The 19492-nt window shown below is 41.1% G+C and overlaps 2 protein-coding genes across 7 annotated transcripts in view; one reads left to right on the top strand and one right to left on the bottom strand.

Moving 5' to 3' along the window:
• The window catches only part of noc2l (NOC2-like nucleolar associated transcriptional repressor), a 33148-nt gene extending 26199 nt beyond the window's left edge, over window positions 1–6949 (bottom strand). Inside the window, exons 1-10 of the mRNA XM_052482841.1 lie at window positions 6789–6949; window positions 6136–6276; window positions 5822–6008; window positions 5410–5529; window positions 4911–5025; window positions 4717–4807; window positions 2679–2757; window positions 2346–2456; window positions 1742–1855; window positions 1214–1402 (exon numbers count right to left, since the gene is read on the bottom strand). Coding sequence (XP_052338801.1) covers window positions 1214–1402; window positions 1742–1855; window positions 2346–2456; window positions 2679–2757; window positions 4717–4807; window positions 4911–5025; window positions 5410–5529; window positions 5822–6008; window positions 6136–6276; window positions 6789–6814 — 1173 coding nt within the window. The 5' untranslated portion in view covers window positions 6815–6949. The remainder of the gene's footprint in view (window positions 1–1213; window positions 1403–1741; window positions 1856–2345; window positions 2457–2678; window positions 2758–4716; window positions 4808–4910; window positions 5026–5409; window positions 5530–5821; window positions 6009–6135; window positions 6277–6788) is intronic.
• Window positions 6950–11628: 4679 nt separating this feature from the next.
• Window positions 11629–19492, top strand: part of LOC118361075 (kelch-like protein 17) — a 33693-nt gene continuing 25829 nt past the window's right edge. For 2 of the 6 annotated variants that reach the window (XM_035740822.2, XM_035740821.2), the window contains exon 1: window positions 12904–19016. The gene's annotated coding sequence lies outside the window, so the exon portion shown is untranslated. Of the gene's footprint in view, window positions 12176–12898; window positions 19017–19492 lie in introns of those variants that run through there. The other 4 variants (XM_035740818.2, XM_035740819.2, XM_035740820.2 and 1 more) reach the window with 4 other exon arrangements.

Genomic DNA, 19492 nt, shown 5'->3' with positions numbered 1-19492 from the left:
CTGCAGCATTGTGACGTATTTGTAGACATATCGTTGGAAGATTGACCATAAGAGACTACATTTACCAGGTGTCCGCCCGGTGTCCTGCGTCAAAATTATTGCGTAATCCCCAGGTCCATGCGCGTTCCATTTCTTCAGAGGAGAAAGTCAACTGCCACGAAGGATTTATCATCAATAGATATGTGAAAAACACCTTGAGGATTGATTCTAAACAACGTTTGCCATGTTTCTGTCGATATTATGGAGTTAATCAGTTCACTTACTGATATCTGAGCAAGAGAGCCTCACTGAAATTGCAACAAGGGGTTCTGTGAAAATGTAATTTAACCAGAAGCCACTGCCAGATTTCTGGATAGGGCTGCGCAGAGTATCCTGCCTTGGCAAATCGCGCTATTAACACACTGATGCCCTTTGCAACCACGTACCTATGTGGATTCTCAGCCCTCACTAGCATGAAAACTAAATACAGGCACAGACTGTGTGAATTTATTTTAAGCCAGACTCTCTCCAATACAACCCAACATTGCAGAGTTATGCGCATCCTTTCAAGCACAACCTTCTCATTAACCAGTGGTGAGTTATTCACAATTTTTTATGAACAAATAAGGTTTTATATGTAAAATGGTTGAATAAAGAGCAAAATGATTGATTATTATTATTATTTGTGCCCTGGTCCTATAAGAGCTTTTTGTCACTTCTCACAAGCCGGGTTGTGACAAACTCACACTCAATCTATTGTTTAATAAAAGTATCATAGTGTGTGTGTGTGTGTGTGTGTGTGATAGGCTTACAGTGATGGCAAAAAACATTTGAGAGTGCGCTGGTACGCAGCTGGAGGTTGAATGTTTGAAGGGGTACGGGACTAGAAAAAAAGTTTGGGAACCACCGAGATAGACCAATATTGAAACGCTTAGCTCCGATGTTAGAATATCACAGGCCAGTATAAAAACCTTTATAGGTAACATTATTCCTTCTATTATCATCATCATCATTAGCTGTACTTCCTGGTGTCCTACAACATAATTGCCTTATCCTCATTTCCAACATCCAGGGCCCGAAATTCCCCAGGCATCTCAGAGTGCGGATCTAGGATCAGATTTGCCTTTTAAAACATTATAAACGGGGCACGTGATGCTAGATCAGCCCTTCTACTTGGAGACACTTAGTGATTTCAGGTCCTAGTGTATGAATGTATGTGCGACTAACTGCTAACCTTCTTCTTCATGGTCATGGCATTCCTCAGGTGGATGGCCAGCTGGCGGATGTAGATGAAGCCGTGCTGGTAGGAGGCCTGTGTGTCCAGCGAGTACATCTCCGTCAGCGTCCGCTGCATGAAGTTGATCATAGGCAGAACGGTGGGCGACGTGAACTTGCAATTCTGCACGTACGAGATGTACATTTGCTGAGGAAAGAAAACGAGGTTAAAGGGTGTCCGAGTTCAGTTAAAAATATATTTTTTTAAATGTTCATTTTGGGGAGTTCCAACAGTTGTGCAGGCAACTTTACACCTTTCACTTTGTACTGCTATGTGCCACCATTCAGGAATTTTTATGTGCAGACACTTGCCACTAACTGGGAAGCGATATTTGTTTAGCACTTTTAATGCAGATGTGGAGACATACACCTTACTTACTCACTCCTGACGGGTATTAACTACCGTGGGCCAAATGAATGAAGCATTTTTCACCCACGATGGTCTCACCTCCCCAGAGGATGGAACAGAGAGAGACAGAGAACATACCTTGAGGATGGGGTTGAGGTTGGTGTCTTGCTTCTGTCTGCAGATCTTGTTGAGGGCCAGGAAAGCCAGCACGCGGCTCGTCTCCTCCCCGGTGCTCCACTGCTTGATCAGTTGCTAGGGGGAAAAAAGGTGAGAGGTGGACTGTGAGAGCTAGCGTCGGGAATGGAGGACCCAGGTCCCAATAGCAAGGCTACCAGGCCGGAGCATAGTGTCGCTGTCGGACGTCTTGCATCGTTAAAAGCTTTTCAGGAAATGACAAAGACAGTCATATTTGACCATTTACGAAAATACAATTATGAAACATCAGTGCTACTACTTTCAATGAACGTAATAAAAAATTAAAAAATACGGGGACAAAATGGAGTTACACGGTTCTGACAGTGGTAATAGGCCATTTCCTAGGAAGGGATCCTCCAGTGCCGCACAACACTGTTTATATACTCAACCGATATTAATGTGGGTTATCTCTGCAGGGTTATCATCCTTTGAACTAAATCATAACGGCTTGACAATACAAAAACATAATTTGCCTAATTCCCCCGATGATCATCAATGCAGTTTGGTCAGCCTACATATAGGCGTTGCTGTGGTAACTGGAAGTCACCTTGAGCAGGTGGCGACACTGTTTGGGGTTACACAGGTAGTAGGGAACCAGCTGGTTGGCGTGCCTCAGAACTGCACTGATGACGGTGGCCTCTGTGAGACATGACAAGAGCTGTGAACAGAGGAGGAGAGTTAAAGTTCCATTGATTTGCTGTTGTAAGTAGAGGTACATCAAATGAAATGTATCTTCGATAAGAGTAAAAATGATAGAAACATTTTAAAAACACTAGGGTACATCCAACACAAATACTGTATGCAAGAAAAGGGAAAGGTAACAGTGACAATTCAGACAAGAGGGGGGGAGAGGGAGGATGAAATAAATAGCGGGACAAACCTGAACGATCCCACTGAGATACATCCTGATGTCCACCTGGTACTTCTGCCACTTAGGACTGGAAGATGGAAGCACTGGCCTGAAGATGAGAAAATGAGAGAGGAAAGCCCGAAATGGATTAAAGGTTGACCGATTAATCGGAATGGACGATTAATTAGGGCCGATTTCAAGTTTTCATAATCAGAAATGGGTATTTTTGGGCGCCGATTTTGCGTTCTTTAATATATACCTTTATTTAACTAGCAAAGTCTATTAAGAACACATTCTTACTTTCAATGACGGCCTACGAACGGTGGGTTAATTGCCTTGTTCAGGGGCAGAACGACAGATTTTCACCTTGTCAGTTCGGGGGATCCAATCTTGCAAACTTACAGTTAACTTGTCCAACACTATAACCACCTGCCCCTCGTTGCACCCCACAAGGAGACTGCCTGTTACGCGAATGCAGTAGAAGCCCAGGTAACTTGCAAGCTAGCATTAAACTTATCTTATAAAAAACTATCAATCAATCATAATAATTAGTAAACTACACATGGTTGATGATATTACTAGTTTATCTAGCATGTCCTGTGTTGCATATAATCGATGCAACGCTGGGGGATGATTTAACAAAAGCGCATTTGCGAAAAAAGAACAATCGGTGGACGACTGTACTTAACCATAAACACCAATGCCTTTCTTAAAATCAATACTCAGAAGTATATATTTTTAAACCTGCATATTTAGCTAAAAGAAATCCAGGTTAGCAGGCAATATTAACCAGGTGAAATTGGGTCACTTTTCTTGAATTCATTGCAAACAGAGTTAGGGTTTATGCAACAGTTTGGGCAGCCAGGCTCATTGCAAACTACTTTGCCAGAATTTTACGTAATTATGACGTAACATTGAAGGTTGTGCAATGTAACAAGAATATTTAGACTTAGGGATGCCACCAGTTTGACAAAATACAGAATGGTTCTGTATTTAACTGAAATAATACATGTTCTGTTTTCGAAATGATTGTTTCTGGATTTAACCATATTAATGACCAAAGGCTCGTATTTCTGTGTGTTACTACGTTATAATTAAGTCTATGATTTGTTAGAGCAGTCTGACTGAGCGATGGTAGGCAGCAGCAGGCTCGTAAGCATTCATTCAAACAGCACTGTTGTGCGTTTTGCCAGCAGCTCTTCGCAAGCACAGCGCCGTTTGACTTCAAGCCTATCAGCCAAATGGCTGGTGTAACCGATGTGAAATGGCTAGCTAGCGGGGTTCAACCGTCACTCGCGCTGAGACTTGGAGTAGTTATTCCCCGCGGCTTTTGTGGAGCGAAGCGGGTAACGCTGCTTCAAGTGTGGCTGTTGTCGATGTGTGCCTGGTTCGAGCCCAGGTAGGGGCGAGGAGAGGGACGGAAGTTATACTGTTACACTGGCAATACTATAGTGCCTACAAGAACATCCAATAGTCAAAGGTATATGAAATACAAATGGTAGAGAGAAATAGTCCTATAATTCCTATAATAACTACAACCTAAAACCTCTTACCTTGGAATATTGAAGTCTCATGTTAAAAGGAACCACCAACATTCATGTTTCATATGTTCTCAGCAAGGAACTCAAACATTAGCTTTTTTACATGACACATATTGTACTTTTGCATTATTTAAACCAAATTGAACATGTTTATTTATTTGAGCCTAAATTGATTTTTATTGATATATTATATTGAGTTAAAATAAGTGTTCATTCAGTATTGTTGTAATTGTCATTATTACAAATAATTGTAAAATATATATATATATATTTTTTTATAAATATAAAATTGGCCTTTTAATCGGTATCAGCTTTTTTGGGGTCCTCCAATAATCGGTATCAGTGTTGAAAAATCATAATCGGTCTACCTCTAAAATGGATACACCTAAAACAAATTAAATCACCTTGGCACAAATAATAAAATACACTGGCTCGTTGGTTAATCGGGTTAGCAATTTCCTACTCAAAACTAAGCATCAGGGAAATGGTTAAAGCTGATGTAAAGAAGAAAGGTCTCCATTTATTACTTCTTCTGGTCTTTATCTGGCTTTAGGTTGAGCATCCTCTGCAGAGCCACGTACACGTCTCGGATACAGAACAGGACCAAGGCGTTGAACACTATTGGAAAACACACACACACACCACAAATGATATCATCGTCCTTGGGGCAAAAGTATGTTGACACTACTAAATACACACTCATGGAGGGTATGATCCCTACCTGAACTGTCGGCCACTTTGTATCGACACGGATCTCCCCCTTCTCCTTTGGTGGTCGCCACGGCAGCCTTGAAGGCCTGTGTGATCTCTCTGAAGAGGCGAGGTGTAGGCTCATCCTGAAGACAAAGGGATGGGAGGCAAGTAAAGACACAAAAATGAAGGGCAAAAGCACTGGTATTGTGGTACAGTAGAAACAAAAGCCTCTTGACCTCATATAATAATATGTTTTTCCTTCCTAATTAATGCTGCCTGGTAGGCATAGTTTTTTAATCACGACACTCATGGGACGGTAGTTAACCCAGAGGTTTGAGAGGTGGAAGATGGGACAAAGCCCTATTCTATTTGTAGAGACAAAATATGCATCAAATGTTGGTTATTGAAAAGGGCCATTATGCATCCGGCATCCCGGTGTAGTCTGTTTACAATGACTACACCCAAAGTCAGGTAGAGGAAAAAGGTTGAGGTCTATGCTCGGTGGATAGCCTGTAGGTAAGTCTTACCTTGATTGCGGCTTGCCACTCGTCAACCATTTTCTCTGTGACTTTGATGGCCTCTGCTGTCTTCTTGGATTTCTTGGTGGACTCTCCTTGTTCCTCATCATCATCATCAGAACTGGCCTCCTACAGTCACACATAACCTTAAAGTTAACATTCTGAAAAATGTAAATGGCATTATAGAGACAAAAAACATGCTAAGGAATATAAAATAACAAATACATGTTGAGTGTAAAATCTGCATCCCCTCAAATTGGACATTTACAAGTGTAAAATGAGATGTTCCTCTAATGCTGCTGGTTTAGTCAAGCATAGGCTACCCTTTTATATCAGGAATCTCACTCTATAGTCACTCTATACATCATTTGATTTACAGTTTCAGATCATTAAACATTTGTCAAAATCAAAGCCCTGGTACCTCCAGTTGTTTGGGCAGCGTGTGGTACTTCCGCTCTTCCTCATCCTCGGAGCTGTCGGTGTCGTCAAAGTTGAGCAGGGTCTGGTCGTTCTTCTGCAAAAACTTATAGAACTCTGGATCTTTACTTTTTAGCCTTGACAGTGAGTCTTTGTGCTGAGAAGCCTTGCCTTTCTTTTTGTCATCACCCCTGCAAGACAGGACATACTCATTTATTAAATAACATTCGACCAGGTGACCTGGAAGGACATTTGTATTTTTAGGGTATACTAAAGTATCTGGGGCAGACACTGAATGAAGAAGTGAGAAACACTTACTTGTCTTGAGCTGCAGATTGCCCTGCTTTCTTCTTGGATTTCTGTCCATTCCGGGTATGAGTGTCATCCTCAGAATCAGCCTCACCTGCCGAGTCAAAGCCAGATAGCAGGAACTCGTCCACACTGAGGTCCTCCAACTTCCTGCAACATAGAAACAATAAACAGCCAATATAGCAAACATTAAGATATTTAATTACAAAGTAAAATATCAGTTACTTAGCTATATTTAAACAAGCTAGCGAATTTTATCAGATACGTTTACAAGTCTCTCTGCAGTGACAATGATGGCGAGTAAAAGTTAGTTTAGTTGGCTAAATTAGCTAGTTAGTTGGATCCGTTTAACAGTAAATTTCAATAAACCATGCCAAAACAAACTTGAAAACAGAACAGGGGAAGTAACATGTTGATCACTCACTCACTCAACTAACTTGGTTAGCGAGCATGCCAACCATTTCTAACCAAGCAAACTAGCTAACTATTAGCAAAGGCTAACGATTATTTAAAGTGCGCTATCAACTCCACTTTTAACATTCCAAGGCAAATAAAGTACGACACAAAACACTAGACATGTACAATATACAAAGAAACTCGCTACATTGTTATTTCATAGAACAAATGTGTTCAGTACCCATATTTCACTGTGAGCAATTTACCTTTTGCTTTTCTGTTTTCCTGCCATGCTGGATCAAAAACGTGACTACCAATTCTGTTCCCACAATGCAATGGTGTTAGTCTGTAGGGGCGTTCCAGCTCGTCTTTTTTTTATGTCGCGCTGCACACCAGCGTCAAAATTGCTCGAGACGGATGGTTTGATGACCATACACGCAAAATGAATTTACCTGTGACCTGAAGAGTTTGTGAAAAGATAGACAGTTCTGGTGGGCAGGAGATGCGGGTGCAAATAATGATCGTCACAGCGGAGCTCTGTGTGCCTCCCATGAGTCTGTCGCACACATGTACAGGTGGCAAGGTGGACACGCTCCCGTTGAAAAGACAATGGCGCGATATGTAATTTTGGGATACAACATATGTGTGGTCTACCCTGAGTACAAGATCAAATGGTAACAGAGGTGGTTTGGTGACCACACTTGGGTTATTATTATACCTTGCATCAGTTGCCTGCTTTGACCTGGAGAGTTGTATTGACTGCTCCCCTAGTCGATACATTTATATTTCTTCAAGGTTGGCCGATTTAAGTACTGTCCCTTGTATGTGAATTTCAGTTTGGAGTCCCGTAGGTGAAATTTGGGCATGCCACGGTGACCATTTAATTGGGCCGATGTAAATTGTTAGTCGTTTTGTGTGGGGGAAACTGTCGTGGTGTCAGGAGGCTCGGATGTATTAATATTCAGGTATAGTTTAGCAGGTTTATGCGCTGCTCTGGCATGAGATCCGGGTCTGCAACCATTGTTTGTATCGTATGGATGTGGTTCTTGAGGCATTAAATGATTCCCAGTCATTGTGAGATTGATAATCTGTGTACGGTGACAACAAAACGACCTCGAACGCCACCATTCTGACGCATGTTATGTGACGTTACAACTAAAATGTGTTAGCAAATCCAGTAGATTTTGCAGAGGTTGTTAATCAAAATATATTTTGTATTCAGTTTCTCAATCGTTATCATGAGCAATAGGACAACATGTATCAGTTTACTTTCTGTTGTTTTGCTAAATATAAATACGGGTTTAAAATGCACATAGCTGACGTTAACTAGTTTCCCCTTTCAGGCTAAGTAACGTTACCTTTCGGTGTCATTTGTGTGTGTGCAGCGGTATACTGTAACCTTATAGATAAAACGCATTGCTTTGATGCGACATGGGATGTTGAAGTGATAATTAACAATTCAAGACTGATAAATTGAATATCTTACATGCACTTTTTGGACTACACCATATTGTTGGGTTAGCGAGTAACTGCAAAAGGTTACAAATAGAAATACATTTGTGCTGTCCTTGCGACACAGACGACAGCTGGTGAGTCTTGATTGCAAGCTAACTAGCTGAATCCCAACATCGCCATGTAATTTGTCAAGGCGGCCGGTGTCTCGCTAGCTAGGTAAGAAGATAGCTATTGCAGCAATATCGATGCTAGTTATGCTTTAGCCACAGATGAAAGGAGAAACCTTTAGCTAGCCATCTGGAAGACTGTAGTCTGGTTTCTTTAATGTTAATCTCGTGGGAAACCAGACTCGTTTCTGTTGGAACGTGATCTTGACAAATCGGATATATCGGATCGGACGTCCTGATTGCGTCACTGGTCTATAGAAGTTCTTGTCTGTCTAGAACGGTGGTGTTCAAAGTTGGGGTCGCGGGGAAGTGCAGTGGGGTCAGCAAAACAAAAAATAGTACATCTTATTTTATGAGACAATATACAAACGTTTTTGAGAAAGATTAATTCGAAAAATACAATTTTATTGAGTCATTTGTTTTATTGTTTTAATTTTAAGAGCTAAGTGTAATGAATTGAATCAAGTCATATCAAATTGTATTTGTCACGTGCTTCGAATACAACAGGTGTAAGGTGACCTTATACAGTGAAATGTTTACTTACAGGCTCCAACCAATAGTGCAAAAAAAGGTATTAGGTGAACAATAGGTAAGTAAAGAAATAAAACAACAGTAAAAAGACAGTGGAAAATAACAGTAGCGAGGCTATATTCCGACACCGGTTAGTCAGGATGATTGAGGTAGTATGTGCATGTAGAAATGATTAAAGTGACGATGCATATATGATGAACAGAGAGTTGCAGTAGCATAATAGAGGGGTTGGTGAGACACTGCAGATAGCCCAGTAGTACATCTTGGTCAGCACTGGTTGGTCTGGCCAATTAAGGTAGTATGTACATTTTTTAAAAACCTTTATTTAACTAGGAAAGTCAGTTAAGAACTAATTCTTATTTTCAATGACGGCCTTCTGCCCCTGTTGAGGGGCAGAACAACAGATTTGTACCTTGTCAGCTCAGGGATTCGAACTTGCAGCCTTTTGGTTACTAGTCCAACGCGCTAACCACTAGGCTACCCTGCCGCCCTAATGAATGTAAAGTTAAAGTGACTATGCATATATAAACAGAGAGTTGCAGCAGTGTAAAAGGGGCCACACAATGCAAATAGTCTGGGGTAGCCATTTGATGACCTGTTCAGGAGTCTTATGGCTTGGGGGTAAAAACTGTTGAGAAGCCTTTTTGTCCTAGACTTGGCACTCCGGTACCACGCGGTAGTAGAGAGAACAGTCTATGACACTTTTTAGGGCCTTCCTCTTTATTTTTATTTTACCTTTATTTAACTAGGAAAGTCAGTTAAGAACAAATTCTTATTTTCAATGACGGCCTAGGAACAGTGGGTTAACTGCCTGTTCAGGGGTAGAACGGCAGACTTGTACCTTAGGGATACGAACTTGCAACCTTTCAGTTACTAGTCCAACGCTCTAACCACTAGGCTACCCTGCCGCTCTGACACCGCCTGGTGTCAGGTCCTGGATGGTAGGCAGCTTAGCCCCAGTGATGTACTGGGCCGTACGCACAACCCTCTGTAGTGCCTTGCGGTCAGAGGCCGAGTAATTGCCGTACCAGGCAGTGATGCAACCGGTCAGGATGCTCTCAATGTTGCAGCTGTAGAACCTTTTGAGGATCTCAGGACCCATGCCAAATCCTTTTAGTTTCCTGAGGGGGAATAGGCTTTGTCTTCTCCTCTTCACGACTGTCTTGGTGTGTTTGGACCATCCAAGTTTGTTGTTGATGTGGACACCAAGGAACTTGAAGTTCTCAACCTGCTCCACTACAGCCCTGTCGTTGAGAATGGGGGCGTGCCCGGTCCTCCTTTTCCTGTAGTCCACAATCATCTCCTTAGTCTTGGTTATGTTGAGGGATAGGTTGTTATTCTGGCACCACCCGGCCAGGTCTCTGACCTCCTCCCTATAGGCTGTCTCGTCGTTGTCGGTGATGAGGCCTACCACTGCAAACTTAATAATGGTGTTGGAGTTGTGCCTGGCCATGCAGTCGTGGGTGAACAGGGACTACAGGAGGGGACTGAGCATGCAGGTCAAATATATGTTTATGTACCAATTTTATGGTTATTAGATGGTTGGAAAGGTTTATGGTTATTAGATTTGGGGTAGGGTGGGGTCGCAAGAAATTCTTGCTGAAAAAATGGTGTATACAGAAATTCTTCTCGAAAAGACTGGGTCCCCACTGAAAAAGTTTCAATACCACTGGACTTGGTAGAGGAAGATCATTTGCTGGAGGTTATGTTTTGTGATAATGTTATGTGCCTTCTTGAGTGGCCAGACGGTCCACAGTAGCCTCCCAGTGAGCAAAATTATATTAAAAAGACTTATAAAAGTTGTCTTTTATAGAAGTTTCAAGTTGTATTAGTCATATGTACAGCATGCACATGGTATACACGAACCAACAAATTGCTTACTTGCAGGTTCCTTCGCAACAATCCAACAACAATTATAAATAATAAAAGATAAGAATACGGACATAAAATGGCTCAGTAGAATAGAATAAACATTTTTGTATAATACAGGAAGGCACAATTTATAGTCCAATATTTACATGTGTTTTGGGGATATGTATTTTCCAGATGTTGAAAATGTGTATTTTACAGACGTTGAAATTTCATATTTTGTTGGTCATTGTTTCTATGGCCAAATTTCAACCGTACATACATTCACTTATCTCTACATGTCAATGAAGAAAGCATTATATCACATTAAAACAATTCCAATAAAATAGGAAAATGCAGCAAACTGAAGATTGCAGTATGGACTATTTATTATTGCTTGTTTTAGAACTGGCAGTGACCATGTTCAAAGTTTTCAGACCAACAGGGGAAAAAAATACTTTTATAACATTCTCAGTAACTGTTACAGAAACGTCTTTCTTGCTATGACTGTGATCTGTGGCTGTTTATCTACCTTAGTTGAATACACTGACTGTAATTCACTCTGGATAAGAGCATATGCTGTAAATGTAAATTAACTCTTGCAAAGCCAGCTGGATATTATTCTAATGAGCTCCATCCCCAAACAAGACCACATTTGGTTGGACCGGACCAAATCTGAACCAATCATAGAAGTCTATTTCACAACTTTGAACTGCACAGTAGAGTTTAGTTCAGTACAGTACAGAACAGTTTATTTTGGTAGAGTACAGAACAGTACAGTAGGGTGTTGTACAATATATTATACTTTACTCACACTGTACTCATCTGTATTGTACTGAACTATACTGTACTCTTCTGTATTGTACTGAACTATACTGTATTGAACTATACTTTGCTCTACTGTACTGTACTCTGCTGTGCTCTACTGCAAGGTTTCCTAAACTAAATTTTGTTTTTTTTGCCCTAGCACTACACAGCTGATTCAATTAACCAACTAATCATCAAGCTTTGATTATTTGAAAAGCTGTGTAGTGCTAGGGCAAAAACTGCTGCACTGTACTTTGCTGTCCAAACTTCCCAAACATAGACGTTTATGTTTGGGACAAATCCGAGTTCAGACCGGACCAAATCGGAACCAATCATAGACGTCTACGTTTGGGGCAAATCGAGGCCGGAAAACGTCTGTAGACGTTGAAATCAAGGCAAGGGTGGACGGACCAAATCGCAAGGTCCATGGACGTTGGCGTCGGACGGTGCTCACTGGGCTGCAGCCGCACTGTCGATTTAAGGTGGTCTAGATAGCAACTTGGACATACCAGTAGTTATAATTTATGAACGTCACAAACGCGTTTTACAATTACACAGCCAACAAACATTTCCTGCCTAAATGTCGTTTTATCCACGCGGCAAGATAGTATCTAAGCATCACTGCTGCAGGTCCACCTTAACATTTGATGTCACTCATTGCTCATGCAGTTTGCATTTACGTACGTCAACAACATGATTGAATAGAGGCTTTCTTCCTGTCGTATGCTTTACTCATATGGACCGAGACAAGCAGTAGAGTATCAATTTGGATGCATCTCGTGTTGTCTTCACGTTCCCCATCATTTCAGTGAAGAGGGGCGACGAAACCGCAACGTTTATCACCGGTAATTGGCTTTTTTCTCTCCATTTTCTTGCTGATGACACTGTCATTCGAAGTAGATGGTGTGGGAGTTGGGGTGCAGTACCACATCTTTAGGAATATAAATGAATAGAAACAAGCTCAAGTAAGAAGGCGTGATGACAGCATGCATGTTGTTAAACGAACAAAGATGGTGACGGTCACAACGGGGAAATGGCCTGCATAAATTGAAGCCGTATGTCTAGCAGCCATCCAGAATGCTGAATGAGTCGGAAAAAGGAAATGTGTATGTGGAATAGCTTTGTGTGGAATGGCCGCGGATAATGCAGTCGGTGTGTCTTTTACTGCAGTGACCAAATGTATTCTCATGTGGGGTGGCAATCTTGTATGCGTTAAAAATACAATGGCATTGAATGCCGTGGCGGACGAGATTTTTTGTTTATTTATATTACACCATATCCACCCAGCTCAATGAAACATCGATAGGTCTAGATGGATGTTCCCTATGCCCATCTTGAAGTTGCTACAACCTAGCCTATGAATGAAAGTTTACAACGTACGCAAGGTTCATAGGTCGAGAGAAATTTGAGTAATCAAGGTGGCAGACATTGACACATTCGTTAACGCCTTGCACGCTATTGACTGCATCTAACTGATATAGGGTGTAATCATTAGTCCAACAGTCAGGTATGTTCAGCCCGTTTCGTTCCGTTTAACAAACGTTTAACAGAATCCTCGGAATTAATACATCCCTGATCACACGCAAACAGTTCACTTTATAGCGGCTACAAACAGTGCTTTCGGAAAGTATTCAGACCCCTCGACTTTTAAAATGGATTGAATCGTTTTTTAAAACTCAATCTACATACAATACCCCAAAGCAAAAACAGGTTTTTAGAATTTTAAAAACGTATTTAAAAAAAAAAACGGAAAATATTACATTTACATAAGTATTCAGACCCTTTACTCAGTACTTTGTTGAAGCACGTTTGGCAATGATTACAGTCTCGTGTCAGATTGGGTGCTATGCTGCAAGCTTGGCACACCTGTATTTGGGGAGTTTCTCCTAGTCTTCTCTGCAGACCCTCAAGTGCTGTCAGGATGGATGGGTAGCTTCGCTGCACAGCTATATTCCGGTTTCTCCAGAGTTGTTCAATCGGGTTCAAGTCTGGGCTTTGGCTGGGCCACTCAAGGACATTGAATTGTCCCCGAAGCCACTCCTGCATTGTCTTGGCTGTGTGTTTAGGATCATTGTCCTTTTGGAAGGTGAACCTTCACCCCAGACTGTGGTCCTGAGCATTCTGGAGCACGATTTCTTGCCGTACTTTGCTCCTTTCCCTCGATCCTGACTAGTCTCGCAGTCCCTGCAGCTGAAAAATAACCCCACTGCATGATGCTGCCACCACCATGCTTCACCATAGGGATGGTGCCGGGCTTCCTCCATATGTGACGCTTTGGCATTCAGGCCAAATACTTCAATCTTGGTTTGATCAGACCAGAGGTGCCTTTTGTAAAACTCCAAGCAGGCTGTCATGTACCTTTTTACTGAGGAGTGGCTTCCATCTGGCCACTCTACCAAAAAGGCCTGATTAGTGGAGTGCTGCAGAGATGGTTGTCCTTATGGAAGTTTCTCCCATCTCCACAGAGGAGCTATGTCAGAGTGACCATCGGGTTCTTGGTCACCTCCCTGACCAAGGCCCTTCCCCGATTGCTCTGTTTGGCTGGGCGGCCAGCTCTAGGGTGAGTCTTGGAATTAGTTTGGAACCGCCATTTAAGTATGATGGAGGACACTGTATTCTTGGACCTTCAGTGCTGCAGAAATATTTTGGTACACTTCCCCAGACCTGTGTGTCAATACGATCCTGTCTCTGAGCTCTACGGACAATTCCTTTGACTTCATGGCTTGGTTTGTGTTCTGAGATGCATTATCAACTGTGAGACCTTTTATATAGACGGGTGCGTGCCATTCCAAATCATGTCCAATCAATAGAATTTACCACAGGTGGACTCCAATCAATTTGTAGAAACATCAAGGATAATCAATGGAAACAGGATACACCTGAGCTCAATTGAGTCTCATAGCAAAGGGTTTGAATAGTTATGTAAATAAGGTATCATTTTTTATATACATTAGCAAGAATCTCTGAACCTGTTTTCACGTTGCCATTATGGGGTATTGTGTGTAGATTGAGGACATTTATCTAATACATTTTAGAATAAGGCTGTAAAGTAACAAAATGTGGAAATTGGGAGGGGGTCTGAATATAGTGGCGGTTTCAGCAGCATGATCTTTGCAGGGCAGGGTTTACACATAAACACATACCACCAGTCCACGTGAAGGGTTAACATGGTTTATTTTATCAGGTACCGGCAGAGTTCGTGATATACAAAACTCAAACAAGCAAAGTAAATACATCGTCACCAGTCCTCCAATCTTGGTCTTTGGGGGTTCACTCTGTGTTGAAATCATCAGTTCCTTTATTCCGGTAAACCACCTTCTCCACTGTATGCTCAGTCTCTCCAATAGCCTCCTGTTCCTTCACCAGCTGGGGTCAAATATTTTTTTTTTAAAGGGCAAGAAAGCAAACCCAGGACGTGTTTAAGCAGAGGCCCTGATTGGTTTCACCTGTCTGCAGTTTAGTCTCTAAATACAACTGGAGACAGGTGTGGCTGTTCTGCTGCAGTCCGGAAGTTTTGCCTGAGCTGTCCATGGTCCTGCCTCTGGGGAATACTTCCCATTGCTGTCTATGGTCCTGGTAGCCAGAAAACACTGAAACCTCGCGGGCACATACCGTCCATCCACAACACAACCCCTGAAACCGCTACAATAGACTCCGAATGCGTTACAGGATGATCTCTTTGATTGTGGAATAATTTCTTCTTGCGTCTATGTGCTCTTCTCCCTCACCTTCTCCCTTTTCTTGTGGAATTCAGTGCACAACACATCAGCAATCTGTGACCATGTGAAAAAACCTTTCCAAGCCAAACCTTCATATCATAACTGCTAACCTCTACACACAGCCTACATCGTTGTCACCATATTATAACTCCATAGTCAACATAGCTACTAGATCTAAAGTGTTAGTAAACATGCTACAATCATGCGGTCCTGTATACAGTCAGAAAATAGTTTAGCAGTTGCACTGGCAGGCTTCGTTGGCAATAAATTAATAAAACCAAAATCTTACCTTGACTTGGAAGACTTCAAGTGTTGGATAGCTATAGGCAGCTAGCTAACATTGCATCCCTCTCTGTTGGAGCCAGGTGTTTGAGTAGGCTAAACTAGCTAGCTGTATTCACTAGCTAAGTGAAAGTGGAAATATGAAATATAACTGGTTCTCTCTTTCTTGCAACCACATTTTATGCACTGCAGTGCTAGCTAGCTATAGCTTATGCTTTCAGTACTAGATTAATTTTAGAATCATTTGATTGTGGGGAGACATGTCAGTTCATGCTGCAAGAGCTCAAGATGGGTTGGAGGATGTTGTCATAATTACTGTGTAAGTCTATGGAAGGGGGTGAGAACTACAAGCCTTCTAGGTTTTGTGCTGAAGTCAATGCACCCAGACGAGGATGGAAGCTAGCTGTCCTTCGGCTACAACATGATGCTACCCTACAGACTGATGTTGGGGCTACTGTGGACCTTCATTGCAAAACAATATGTTTTAATCACTTATTTGGTGACATTAATATATTTAGTATAGTGTTATCTAAAAAGGAACATAAAAAAAAAAATCTGAAATTCTTCAGAGCGGGACAGTCCTCCCCCAAGGAGCCTCTGCTGCTTAAATGTCATTTTAACGTTTGCAAAGTACCAATGTGCAAAATAGCCTGATGCCAGCTATTTGCCCTGGGCATTAGAACATGATGTCTGTATTTGTGTGTGTGTGTGTGACAGAAGCCCTATGCAGCAGTGGTGACATTTGACATGCTTCTCCGTCTATGGTTAAACAATTAATTTGTTAAAGGATATTTTTGTGCACTGCACAGTTAAAACTAATGCATCCTACACTGATATATTTAGTACAACGTCACCATAGAATCTATGGAATCTATAGCACACATAGACAGTGGATTCTTAAAGGCTCTAGGTTATCAGGCATGAAGATCCAAAGTGTCATGACGTTGGCCTGGGGTAGGTTTATGACAGTCATAAATACCTCTTCCCCCTTTTTCCTCTCTACCCTACTGATGTGACATTTGAAAACCCATTGGTTAACATAGAGATTCTGGGAACATCAGAAGGTGGGGGGAATTGAACTATATTCTGGTAATCCGACCAATTGAACATATGCGGTGGTACTTAATGAATATGATGTCAGTTCGGTTGTCATCTGAGACATTCTTATTAATGAAAGGATGACATAAACTCTACAGTGGAAAGTCTGCACATTGTAGTTATCGGAGTCACATGGAATTGTTGTTCAATTTAAATGTTTGAATATAAAATGATTGGTGAAGAGATGAAATGTTATTTCAGCTTCCAAATGAGAGATTTGGGTTTTCATAAGGTTAGAGCTCTGCTCAGTCAGTGGCCCGCCCCTGTGAAAAGACATGGGTTATCAAACTTTTCAAACACACCCTTCTCGCTCCACTATATAAAGCCTTGACGAAAATGTAACCTCCTGTTCCGAGGATGACGGTCCGATGTCAGAATGGTTCAGATAATAACTACAGAACGAAGCCAACCTCGGCGTGAGCTTTGGTTGTGAATGGTATGAACTTTGAACTCTTATTCACTACAAAAGTGATACCTCCTAGCCGTTGAGTTAGCAACAGCAGCTGCAAACGTAGGCTAGGAAAGAACAGACGGAGTAACCCATCTACCACACAACAATGTTACTACAACATATCCAATTTACCACCAGAGACATTCTTCAAAGGACTCGGTTGGGCAACACGGCCTTCCATTTTACCACCAACCTACCGAGGCGCAGCTCAGAGAAAATATTTATTGCATTTTCCTTTTCCAAATGGGTGGTATGCATAAGATACTTACTGTATTTACGATAGCACAGCTTCGCCCTTTGTTCCTCAGTTTTCCCGCTCTTTCACTCAAACCCAGACCCTTTTCTTTTGTGTAACCAGCTGTCATATCTGTTCCGTCCACTAGGGACGTTTTCCTTTATGACATAATTTGTAATCAAGGTATAATTCATTCTGTGTATATGTAATTCTGTTTGATTTAGTTAGGTATTTAGTAAATAAATAATTAAACCCAAATTTCTATTACTAATTCAACTTGTTAGCCAGGGTTCGTGAAGATGACCAAGAATTCACAACTTTCTGATGAGACTGAATTAAGGTGACGATTAATATTGACTGCTATTGATGTAAAATATTACTAGGTCTTCAAGAGTTTATTTGGAAGATAACAGCTCTATAAACATTATTTTGTGGTGCCCCGACTCTCTAGTTAATTACATTTACATGATTAGCTCAATCAGGTAATATTAATTACTGAGAAAGGATTTTATAGAATAGCATGTCATATTTTTATCTATTTTATTTATTTCACCTTTATTTAACCAGGTAGGCAAGTTGAGAACAAGTTCTCATTTACAATTGCGACCTGATATCACTTAATCCGGCATAACCAAAGACATGACAAAAGCAAGATAGTGTTACTGTTATCCAGTTGGTTTTGAAATCGATCTCCTATTGTGCACCCCAATACATATCAGACGTGCTGTTGAGTTGTGTACCCAGTAAGTCCCTCAGGTTCTCAGATTCAATGGCAATGGCCTTTTAGTTACCTTTAGTTACTATGCCCCCTGCGTCTGGAATAGCTTGCCAGAGCACCTGATGGGGGCTGAAACTGTGGACATATTTCAAAGAGATCTTAAAACACACCTTTTTAGCTTGGCTTTTCATTAGGGTGCTTTTTTGAGTCTTACATTTTTTCTTGTTATTCTTTTGTTTTTATCCTGTTATGTTTGTTCTGTAGTAAATACACTACTTGGTCAAAAGTATGTGGACCCTCATTTCTGGTTGGTAGGTGATCAAATACTTATGTCATGCAATGAAATGCAAATTAATTACTTAAAAATCATACAATGTGATTTTTAAAATTTGTTTTAGATTCAGTCTCTCACAGTTGAGGTGTACCTATGATAAAAAATTACAGACCTCTACATGCTTTGTAAGTAGGAATAACTGCAAAATCAGCATACTTGTTCTCCGCACTGTACTTTCTTTTTTTTACCACCAGGAAATCAGCTCCAAGTGATTTTAATTTGGGACATCTGTTCCCAATTATTTCCACGCATAATAGAGAGACACATGATCATATACCAATATAAGCAAGGTTTGAAATGATTATGTTTTAGTCAAATATTATCTCTGTTTGGGCGTCTTGTAGTCAACTTGCAGTCTACAAATTATTTGTAATTATGTTCCGATCATCCACTCAATAAAAAAAATCTTATTCAAATTGATGATCCCTGTTCTACGGTTTATCATGAGGTATTCTAACTTGGGTGAGCAGTACCTCGAGATTGACTTAATTTTAGAGATTGAGCACCAGCTGTTGTTAACAAAGAGACACACCTCCCCCAGGGAGCCTTTCTGTCCTGCTGGTGCATAGAAAACCAACTAGATGTATATTATCAATGTCCTTGTTCAGCCACGACTCTGAGAAATATAGGATAATACAGTTCTCCAGTGATGAGTTATTTTGCCAATAGAATGGAGGGAAAAGGCGGTTTATTTACTCGCCGATGTAGTTTTGTCAGGGTGCCTGCAAGTCGGCCTCTCTAACACAGTACCTTCCTTTCCCGAGTCTCAGGGATTAGGGCCTTGTCTGGGGTGAGCAGATTATCCTGCACTGCCGACTTGTTGAAGTAGAAATCATCATCCAAATCGAGGTTAGTGATCGCTGTTCTGATGTCCAGAAGCTCTTTTCGGTCAGAAGAAAAGATGGCGGAAACCTCATGTACAAACAAAGTTCAGATCAGCGCAAAAATACTCACAAAATAGCAGAATTGATCAGGAGCCTGTAAAACGGCAGCTATCCATTGCAGTGCCATTGTCATCTATAGAGATTTACCATACAAATAAATTATTACCATTATGTTGTTAGATCGGTAAAAACAAAGTCAAATTGATTGTATAATTGATTCATTAATGCATACAATGCTGTCTGAAGAATTTTGACTCGAAGAAAATGTAATATAATGATACAGAAGACGCCAAACAATTGAACAGAGCAGTAGCTGAGTTTCTCTCTGCATCAAGTGCCATTCTTGACTTTGGCTAATATGCCTTTTTTGTTTATGCCGCCGTGGTGTCGTTTTGGTATAGAGTACTGCGACACTAAACCTGGTACCGGCATCGAAGTCAA

Source organism: Oncorhynchus keta, chromosome 28 (genome assembly GCF_023373465.1).
Source record: "Oncorhynchus keta strain PuntledgeMale-10-30-2019 chromosome 28, Oket_V2, whole genome shotgun sequence".
NCBI lineage: Eukaryota > Metazoa > Chordata > Actinopteri > Salmoniformes > Salmonidae > Oncorhynchus > Oncorhynchus keta.
This window is presented reverse-complemented; position numbering and strand designations above follow the sequence as displayed.